Source organism: Olea europaea, unplaced genomic scaffold, assembly GCF_002742605.1.
Source record: "Olea europaea var. sylvestris unplaced genomic scaffold, O_europaea_v1 scaffold980, whole genome shotgun sequence".
In the NCBI taxonomy this organism is placed as follows: domain Eukaryota; kingdom Viridiplantae; phylum Streptophyta; class Magnoliopsida; order Lamiales; family Oleaceae; genus Olea; species Olea europaea.
Window position 1 is genome coordinate 415,646 of NW_019268308.1, and position 10,768 is coordinate 426,413.

General features: G+C 34.6%; 1 protein-coding gene across 1 annotated transcript; it reads left to right on the forward strand.

Moving 5' to 3' along the window:
- Window positions 1–2,422: 2,422 nt before the first annotated feature.
- On the forward strand, window positions 2,423–7,675 carry LOC111392810 (Golgi SNAP receptor complex member 1-2). Its single transcript, XM_023018204.1, has 6 exons — window positions 2,423–2,774; window positions 4,177–4,373; window positions 6,516–6,605; window positions 6,686–6,757; window positions 7,244–7,373; window positions 7,454–7,675. Exons 1-6 carry the CDS (start codon window positions 2,636–2,638, stop codon window positions 7,549–7,551), a joined length of 726 nt encoding a protein of 241 aa, XP_022873972.1. The 5' UTR covers window positions 2,423–2,635; the 3' UTR covers window positions 7,552–7,675.
- Window positions 7,676–10,768: the final 3,093 nt, after the last annotated feature.

Consider the following 10,768-nt stretch of genomic DNA (forward strand, 5'->3'; position numbering starts at 1 on the left):
ATTAATGCTAATGTCATCTTCCCTTCCATGAGTTATAGCTTGCGGCGGTTGACTTGACCAAGTAGGTTGGCTATGGCTGCTATAGCAGGGGATTGTCATGTCAATCACATAATAGATTTGATTTGGAAGGTGTTCGGCCATACATGGGTTCGACTACACATGAGTTCGGTTATACATGGGATCGGTTACACATGGGTTCGGCTACTCATGAGTTCGGTCACACATGGGTTCGGCTACTCACGAGTTCGGTTGCACACGAGTTCAGCCAATGGGTCATGTACATGGATTGCATACACGTGGACTCAGATTGTCCACGTCGACTTAATGGGGCCCAGGTATGGCCTCTGCTAGAGGACATGTAACATATATCAACAATAAATGCTTCAAGCCAATAAAAGCGTAGAGCAAAACGAACAAAAATCGGGTAACAGAAGAGCAACCCAAATGAATAATGACTACTATAAGCAGAAAAACGGTAACCCAGCCAAAAGTTCTAAACTATCATTAAAATCTCAATTGATTGGTGCGATGATTAGGGGTGATTGGTTCGAAACTATCATTCCGCTATTTTAGGACCAATTTTAAAGAGTATATCATTATCCTAAATTAGTGTCTATTATCTTATAATTATATATTATTATATTGGAATTACCACCTAATTTTTGAAAGTATATTGTATGATTGTTAGTTGTGAAATATAATTGTTATAGTGTAGTAGTTGTGTATTGTTCCCTAGATATAGTAGCCAAAAAGGAGCGCTCAAACAAATCAGGTAGAAAATCACAACCTATTTAAATTGGATGGAAACCATTAGTAAATCCGTCAGTTGACTTAAAGTCAGCATTTTGACCAAATTTTGATTACATTTTAAAGGGTAAAAATGTAACATTATATTTTCTATAAAAAGCAATTAAAATAAAAAACCTAAAAACAAATTACCCTTCATCTTCTTCACAGACCCTACACCCCCACCCTCTCACCCCAGAGAAAAAAAAACCAGAACCAACAAATGGAACTGTCACTGCCAAATGAAGCCAGTGACAAAATCGAGATTCAAGAGCACCACCGCCACCTCCTCCTCTTCCTCCAATTCTCAATTCTTTATTCAAAAATGGAACCAAAAGCAAAAAATAACAACAGAACCGGAAAAACTAGCCCCGGGTCTAAGGGGCCTTCCTTTTTCATTTATTTGTTCTTCCTTGATTGAAAGTTGGGGATTTTTCGTGGATTTTCTTGCCAGATTCGATTGAGACTTCCTATTGATCTTCGAGGAGTGAGGAATATTGAGAGAAAGGCGAAATAATGGTAAATTCAACGGTGGAAAGAGTGACGAGCGATATGCTCATAGGTCATGATTGGGCTATGAACATCGAGATCTGTGACATTTGCAACCACGATCTTGTTTAATTGCATCTACTCTCTTGTTTTCCACTTAATTTATCCAGAATAGTATGTTTACAATTTATCCAAAATTTAGTAGTTGTTGAGCTAGGGTTTTATTTTTTGTGAAAGGATGGCGGATAGTCCCGGTGGCAGTGGGAGTCACGAGAGTGGCGGCGGGGGGGTGGGGGTGGGGGTAGATTTTTGATTTTTTCTTGATTTTTTGATTTTTTTTTCAATTTATTTAATATGCTAATTATCAAGTTACCATTTTATCCTGTCCAATTTAGTCAAAATAGGTCAACATTTACTTTTTTGGTCAATTAACGGTCAAATGGACGGTTTCCATCCATTTAGACTTCGGGTGCATATTTTTGAAAGGTTTGGTATCGTGTGTGGTATAAACTAAAGGTTTGGACAAAGTTTGCTAATAAACGACAAGATTTGGTACCTCGGCTGCAATTTTTCCAATTAATTTTGAGGGCAAAGTCCACATTAACAAAATTCATTAACAATTTGATAAGGGCTCAAGTGAGTGATTTAAGCATTCAAGTGTTTTCGTTGGTCAATAGTGTACAATTTTAGATGTATATTCTTTTGAAGGTCAATTTAAGATTCTTATATTGACACGACCCGTCCCGTATCACTTTAGTTTACCCTATACGTGACATGTGTTGATGATAGTACCAATTAAGTGTCGAACCCACCACCAAGACAATTTCGACTGTCAATTTTGTTTTTGACAAAATAAGACATACAACTAATGACGTATACAATTTGATTTTGGACTAAAACTTTTAGGAAAAGTGAATTTTAACTTGAAACGATACTTTATAAGAATTTTGTTAGTTGTACAATCGGGGTTGACAATTTTCTCACAAGAACGGGGTCGACAATTTTTTTATTTATCGTGGGCCTCTCACCATGTGAGTGGTTATCAATTGAAAACCTCGATTATACAAGTAGCAGTCTAGCATAGTTCATTTTATAAAGCTTTAAACATGTTTGGCTAAGCATAAAGGTTTCTCATAAGTAGTCTTGCTTTTATTTTTATTTCTATTTTTAAGTCAAACTTGCTCTAAAATAGGAGACGAAATCCTTCAAAAAACTTTAGCAGTGATTCCCACTGGCGCATCTCTGATCGCACATAAACACATCGTCTTTTTCCAACTGTAAAAACTGTCGAATTTGGATCGTGAACCGGAATTGAAGCGAATACATTCGATCCAGTGGGTCGGATCCATAATAGATCCGAATGTTGGGGAATTCGGGCATGGATGTGCTGCAGGAGTCGGGTTGGGAGGAGCTCCGAAAAGAGGCCCGCAAGATCGAAGGTGATCTTGATTTCAAGCTATCTTCTTATGGTAAACTTGGCGCTCGCTTCACCCAAGGAGGTACAATTGTGTAGTAGTTTTCATTTTCGGTTACTGTCAAAATTTTCACATGAATTTTGCTTCTTATTATTATTATTTATTTATTTATTATTATTATTATTTTTGTGTGTTAAAAATGTTGAACTGAAATCTTCTAGCAATCAGGTTATTGTGCATATTAATGGACGATTTTTTATGGGAACTTTGTTTGCTGATTTGTTAATAAACATTACATGTTGATATTCGTGATTACACGGGTTTGATTGATTTTTAAGATCCAATTCAATAACTGCATTACCTACATTTGGGTTTTGTTTTGCATCACTTCTGGTATACTTAGAACCCAAAGAGCCTTGAATAAATAATATAAATGGTGAGTTGATTTATTTGTTATGAAGGATTGTTAAGCAGTGAAACAAGTAATATGAATTCAATAAAGTCAGGATTGGAATATAATAATCTTAAATCATATGCTATTGATAAATGGACATGTACCTTAGATAATTTAACACTAAAATATACAGAGTTTACTTGTGTTTTTCTTATCATGAGTTACAATACCATGCCCTTGTTTTATCTGTTCGAATGATGGTTTGGATTGGTGCACCATTCATTTTAGCCAGTTATGTGGCTCCTTAGTAAGCTAGTCTAACTGAAGAGAATCATTATCTTTTGGAAGAAAATCTGATGGTTTAATAATTATTGGTTAAAGGAGATGTATTACAGCCAAATTTAGGGACTCGGTCCACTTTTAAGTTATTTTGATCATATATGTGTGCAGGTTTGTGTGGATGTGTTCACTCATGTTTTTCACATATCCGAAGACAAGACATGAGCAATACAGTAAATTATGCTTGAATGTTTCAGGCAGTTTAGTTTAACAATCTCAACTAAACTGTCCATCTGGTGTCTTTTGTTTCACACCATTCCATTTAAAATTAGGGTCTTACTGTTCATGTAACTATGTTCTGAAGATCCGTGAAATAATACTTTGGTTTCACTGAAATGAGGGGTTTGGTTGTACATAAACTATCATATATTACCCAACTCAGCTTTAATAGCAATGTTGGATCAAGGCAACGGAAAAGTGAGAGAGATGCAACTGAAAGACAAAGTCCCTGAAATCATTTAAAGAGCAAGCCCTCCATGGGGCAGAGAAAAGCTTTGGTGTAATTCAATTCAATACTTCTTCTATTTGATTATGTATCTTTTTATGTTTTGCAAGTTCGTTAAATATTTATTTAGAATATGACATTTAGAAACATGAGGGTTTTAAAGTTAGCTACTTTTTTGCCTCTTAAGGAGAATTTCTATTATGAATAAAGCAACACATTTTCAGAATGCGTTTCCAAACAATAAATCCTCAAATTATATTGTGAGCTTTTTTTATTTCCAGTGTGTTTGATGATTTCTTGGTTTTTAGGTTACGTGGATGCTGGTTCACCAACTTCTGGCTCCAGTAGGTCATGGAAGTCCATGGAAATCGAGATTCAATCACTGCTTGAGAAGCTAGTGGATGTAAATGATGCTATGAGTCGATGTGCAGCATCTGTGGCCCCTACTACTTCAGTTACTCAGAAGCTTGCAAGACACAGGGACATACTGCATGAGTTTACGCAGGTTATATGCAATCTTATCTAAATTTTTAAGCTACTAGAGATTTCTAACATGAGGACAAGGCAAAGGATGAATATAAGGGAACAATGATGTTGCTTCTAAGAATCATTTATTTACTATAGAAACAGAAAGGAAGCGGTGTTGTTGTGAAAGAAATACTCAGGCAGAGGTAGTAAGCATAAGAGGTCAAAGATTATTGATTGGCTGTTATGCTACTGGGGTTACTGGTTTAAGAATTTATCCTTTGCAACTATGCAATCTTGTTTTTATTTCTTCATTATATTTGAACATATACAGAGAATGTCTACCCAAGAAATCCATGGACCAGGTAAAGAAAATGATGTATATTTAGATGACTTTTGAGGATCTAGCTAAAATTAATCTAGCTTAGAGGTCGTATAGTTTGTTGTATATTTTAATCCAAAACAATGTCCCAAAACAGTACTTAAAGTGGGGACCTCTATAGCTCATAAATTTGAATATAGCTACGGAAAAAGGATTTATTGTAAGAGAAAAAGGCCTGCATTTAATAAAAACATCACAACAAAGCAGGATCTGAACTAACCCTACTCGTGTAATCAGCTTGAGATTGGTTAAAATCCTTAAGCTTCAATAAATTCTGGTCTTCTAACCACTGCATTGTTTTGTTGTTTGTTCTGCATCCCCAAGTATCATTCTGAATCATTTTATAGAGGAAAAAAGGCATGTCTACTTATGCCTCCATTTGGCAAATATATAAATGGTTTATAAATAGAAATAGTGATTCTCACAAAATGTGTGGATAATAATGAGTAGTAGCCATGAATGTGTAGTTGTAATTAATGTTTGACTTAGATTAAATTTATAAATTTATACCATTTATAAATTGTTATCCAAATGGAGGCTATATTTTAAGTTGAGAAGAACATGCAGAATTGATCCATGCATTATCAATGGGTTTAGTCATGTTAATTATTGATTTTATTGTCTGTTGTTCATTAATGGACTTTCCTCACCTTTTCTATGCTCTTAAAGGTTGGAAAGAGAATCATACTAATGTCTCCCTATTTATATGCTTCTAATATTTTTACAATGTATAATGTTTAATGGATGTTTGTATGGTTTTATTTACCAAAGTAAGTTCTTACTATAAAGTGGGAAATCGTAATCAGTATGGGTTATCCCATGTTTTCATGAATCAAATAGTTTTACATCTGAAAAGATGAATGCATACTGCAATGACTAAGCACTAAACAGTTTCCGAAAGTAACTTGTTATAGTGAGAACCATGAAAAGCATCTAGATTTGTACGCACATTACCTTTATCATTTATTGAATGAATGAGATGTGGAATTGAACCTATCTTTTCTCGAAAGAAAGGAAAAAATTTATGTTCTAGTTGTTTGGCTTGGGGAGACTGAGTGCTGTGAAGTTTCTTTAGTCTGTTTTGTATGATGTCTGATGCACTTCATTCAGATGTCCGAAGTCAAGTTGAATCAGTTCACTATATTTTTTACAGTTTTTCAATTTTTACCTGGAAAACTTGCTGACTTGTAACATAAACGATGAATAAGAGAGGTATTGGACTTTAGCTGCCTGATCTTAACTGCTGTGAGTAAGATCGTGTAGAATAGTATTTACACGTCTATAAGTATTGCTAGGAGTCCATAATGTTCATTAAGATCCCACTTAAGTGGAAAGTTTGCTAATTTTTGGCGCTACACAATTCATATGACATTGATTTCTCACGTTCGAATATTTACAACTTGTAACTTTTGACTATGAGAAGGGATGCATAAATAAAATAGTAATGCATATCATAGAGCGGATTGAATGAAAAGGATAGGTGTTGTACAATGACGTACTGCTAATCACAATTATGCTTTATATTACTGAATGGGCTGTTGATTTTTCATTTTTGCGATTGTGATAAGAAAAAAATTATTGTGTTTCCTACCTCTGTTTTACTGATTCTGTCCCTTCTTTTAATGCTTTGTTATTGGTATTGATCTGAAAACTTTGCATTACATAGTTGGGTTTTGAATCTTCTGTTAACATTCTTGGTGCATATTTTCTGTCAATTCTTCATTTGCCGGTTGTGTTTGTTTTCTCTTCAGTATTTTAATGTAGTATTTTCTTGGATTTGATTGAAAATATTTTCTGTAGGAATTTAGACGCATAAAAGGAAACATGAACTCAATGAGGGAGCACGCAGAACTACTAAGTTCTGTAAGAGATGATATCAGCGAGTATAAGGTGACAAAATTAGCTCGAACTGTCAGTACAGACAAATATGTTTCCATTATCTCTTATAGCTATAAAATGCATTTATGCAGGCATCTGGGAGTATGTCTTCAGGGACACAGCTACTGCGTGAAAGAGCTGCCATACATGGAAGCATATCTCATGTATGACTTAATGCTTGTTTGATAGGCAGAGTCGATCACCAGTTTTCTATCATGGGGTTGACTGCAATGCTTTACACATGCGTTGATAAAAAAAATCAAGAACTAAGTTGATGGATATTGAAGTTATTATTCATTTTGTCACATTGGAACTCTTCATATTATATGGCTAATAACCTATTGGAGATATATTGAATAAAATGATTGAGCCCCTGGTTTATTAATGTGAACAATTTGGGTCAGCAACATTGATTTTCTGCTCATGATGTTTCTGCGTGTTGCAATGATGCTAGTGTTACATAATCGAGTCTTACTGAAGTAATATTTTTATAAGATTTTATTCATTATCTATGAAAACTCGTGCTATTTAATTTATTTTCAACAAATTACTTGATGTTAGGTTCTTGAAAAGTTGAGCTCATCTTATGTAACAACCGTTCATAATGGGGTAACATGAGCATATATTGTTGGTCCAATTTTTCTCTGTAGATAGATGATGTGATTGGTCAAGCTCAAGCAACTCGGGCCGTGTTGGGCTCCCAACGAGCGTTGTTTGGTGATGTTCAAGGAAAAGTGAAGCTACTTGGTGACAAATTCCCTGTCATACGTGGTCTAATTGGTAACTTCCCGAGTAGATTTCTACTGATAATTTTCTTCATACAAGTCACTTCCTAATTGTTTTGTTTTTGATTCTCACAGGTTCAATCAGGAGAAAACGATCAAGAGACACTCTCATCCTATCTGCAGTAATTGCTGCTTGTACGCTCTTTCTTATTATCTACTGGCTTTCAAAGTAAACATAGACCAATCTGTTGCCACTAATCAATTAAAAATAGGATTTTCCAACGACTTCTGAACGTGTAGTTTGTAAGAACAAAATCTACTTCTTTATTGAAAGGGTTATGGTTTATTTTATGTACCTCTCATTTTTCTTATACCCTCCTGATATTTACATTTTTAGACAACTTTGGTTACATCTTGTATTGGAAGAAACTATTTAGTGGTTGCCTCATTTACAGGAATATCAGCAACTGAATTAAATTTACTTCTGGCAATTGCTACTGGACAAAATTTAATCTTTATTCGTTCTAATCCAGTACAGGAAAAGCATATCCTAAGGATATCAATTTTTTGTCCATGGGCATTCTAGCAATGGAAGTAATGCCAACTATAATTTTCCTTTTTAAGGATTTGTAAGCTTTATTCCCATCTATGGGAGTTCAGGTTATATATTCTCCTACAGCGTTTCAGTGTATTTATCAAATATATTGGTAGGAGGAGCATAAACCTAGGCCGCCCAGGTCCATGTGACTGGAATATTGAGGGCCTTGGTTCGAACCATGGTTTTCATTTTTTTTCTTAAATTGATTGAAAGTATGTGTTGGGCTTGAGGGCTTGTCTAGCCTGGTGTGATAGTGTTGAGTTTCACACTTTTCTGCACGTTTCTGCAACAATGGCTGGACTTGCTGTGATTCTTGAGTTGAGATATACTGTCTCGGTCTTGTTATCCCTTTAGTATATTTTTAAGACGTGGGCACATCACATCTTCTTAGTAAATGGAAAGGCGTCAATGTATAATGTGTCAAGGTGTAAAAAAATGTGTTGATGTCTATATGTTTGCCAAGAAAATTGATGCGTCGACATGCCAAATTATATTGAAAGGACGGTAAAGCTAGAAATAGAAGATCTAGGGTCGTGAGGGTCGGATTAATATCTTTGGTGGTAATTGGGGGTAGGGAGTGGGTGTGTTGGTGAGTATGTTTGCGTGGCCCTTGGAATGGCCACAATAAATTGATGTCCCGAAATGATGAATACGAAGCAAGCAGAGGCCAGATCCTCCTAATCATACTTGACCTCCAATGTTTTCAAATCCGCTACGATTTCCTTGAACCTAGCCAAGTGATCTTTCAGTGACCCTCCCTCTACTATCATGGGAATACAGCATTTGCTTTAAATGCAATTTGTTTGGAAGACTTTTAGTCATGCACAACTACTCTAGTTTTAACCATAAAGCAATCGCATTTTCTCCTTCAATACGTCCTATAGAATGTTATTGGAAAGGTGAAAATGAATTTGCAATAGAACCTTCTTGTATTTCCATTGTTTCTTCTCAGTTGTCCAATTTGCTGGCATTTTATCAAAATCCAACAAAGTATTGTCTAAATCCATCTGCGCCAACACAGTCCTCATCTTTATTTGTCACAACGAAAATCTCGTAATGTAATCCAGCGGTGAAATATCATATTTCAATGCAGTCATATTTGAAAAATCTCAATCAAATCACGAAGAACTTGCAGACTAACTTTGATACCACTTGTTTAGAGCAAACAAGTTACCAGAATTGCTCTGATACCACTTGTTGGACCCGAATGCAATTCAAAAATTGAGATTAATGAACAATATGAAATATGTATAATCACAAAGAAGACTTGTTACAACGAAAATCTCGTAATGCGATCCAACAGTGAAATATCATATTTCAATGCAGTCATATTTGAAAAATCTCAATCAAATCACGAAGAACTTGCAGACTAACTCTGATACCACTTGTTGGACCCGAATGCAATTCAAAAATTGAGATTAATGAACAATATGAAATATGTATAATCACAAAGAAGAAAATAAGATTAAAGTAAAGAAATTGATGAGAGATTAGCGGAGTAATCGATGTTTCATTCAAAACAATATGGAGATAATACAAGAATCTGAGCAATAATGCTTTACGTAAATTGAATGAAGAGCCATATATTTATAGAGACATACCAAACCCTAAAAAATCATAAAAATGGAGATAATATAAAAATAATGTGGAATAAAGAAAATAATATTTTTCAATAAAATCATGTGAAAATAAAAAAACAATATTTTCCAAAAGATCCACCCTAAGTTGGGACACAAAATCTAATAGTTGCAGCTTCAAAATTCAACAGGTTGTTAATACAAGCTCGGATCGGACAGGAATCAAGCAATATGAAAAAGGAATTATGATTGGTACGTGAATTTGTATTATTTACTTCCAAGATACTTGGGACATGATTCTTCTACTAGTTGAATTAGCCTACAATAATAGTACTTAATCTGCCATTATTATGGTACAATTTGAGGCATTGTATGGAAGAAAATGCCGATCGTCTACCCACTGGGACGAGGTTGAAGAAAGAAAATTACTAGGCCTTGAGATCGTCCAACAAACTGCTAACGTGGTCGAGAAAATCCAATCACGAATGAAGACTGCTCAAATAGACAGAAAAGTTATGCTACAAATGAAGAAAGCCATTAGAATTTTTTGTTGGTGACATGTTCTTTTTGAGAATAGCATCGATGAAAGGAGTAATGAGATTTGGGATAAAATGAAAGTTGAGTCCTCATTTTGTTGGATCTTTTGAGATGTCAAAAAGATTACGTGATTTGGTTTATGGAATCGCATTACCACCAGGATTGTTAGGAGTGCATAATGTATTTCACGTTTCATGTCGAGGAAGTATATATAAGACGCTTCTCTTGTGAAGAATTACAATCAAGATTGAGAGATTTGAAAGGAACTTCGAAGGAAAATGATAAATCTAGTAAAAGTACTTAGATGAATCAACTTGGGGACGCGAATATGAGATGCAGGCCAAGTACCCGTGTTAAATTGATATGTTTTAAATTTGAGAGCGAAATTGATTTTAAAATTATAACATATCGTGCTTTTTATTCGTGATAATCATGCATGTCTTGAATATGTATTAATGTTGCATTTAACACTTGATTATTTAAATTATTGTTATGATTTTCACAGTGAAATGTGTCTTGAACGTCCTAGACAGTCGACGTGTCCATTAATTAAAAATTAATATATTTATAGTTTAAATAAGTCTAGATTAAATTATACAATATAGTTATTTTATTATGTACTTTTAACTTGTCTTGTTTATGGAATTGAACTGAGACTTGTCCTTGAAAATACTCATAATTCTGTACTTGAAAAAAATATATTTAGGGTCCGTTTGATTGTAAAGGTGAAATTTGGGT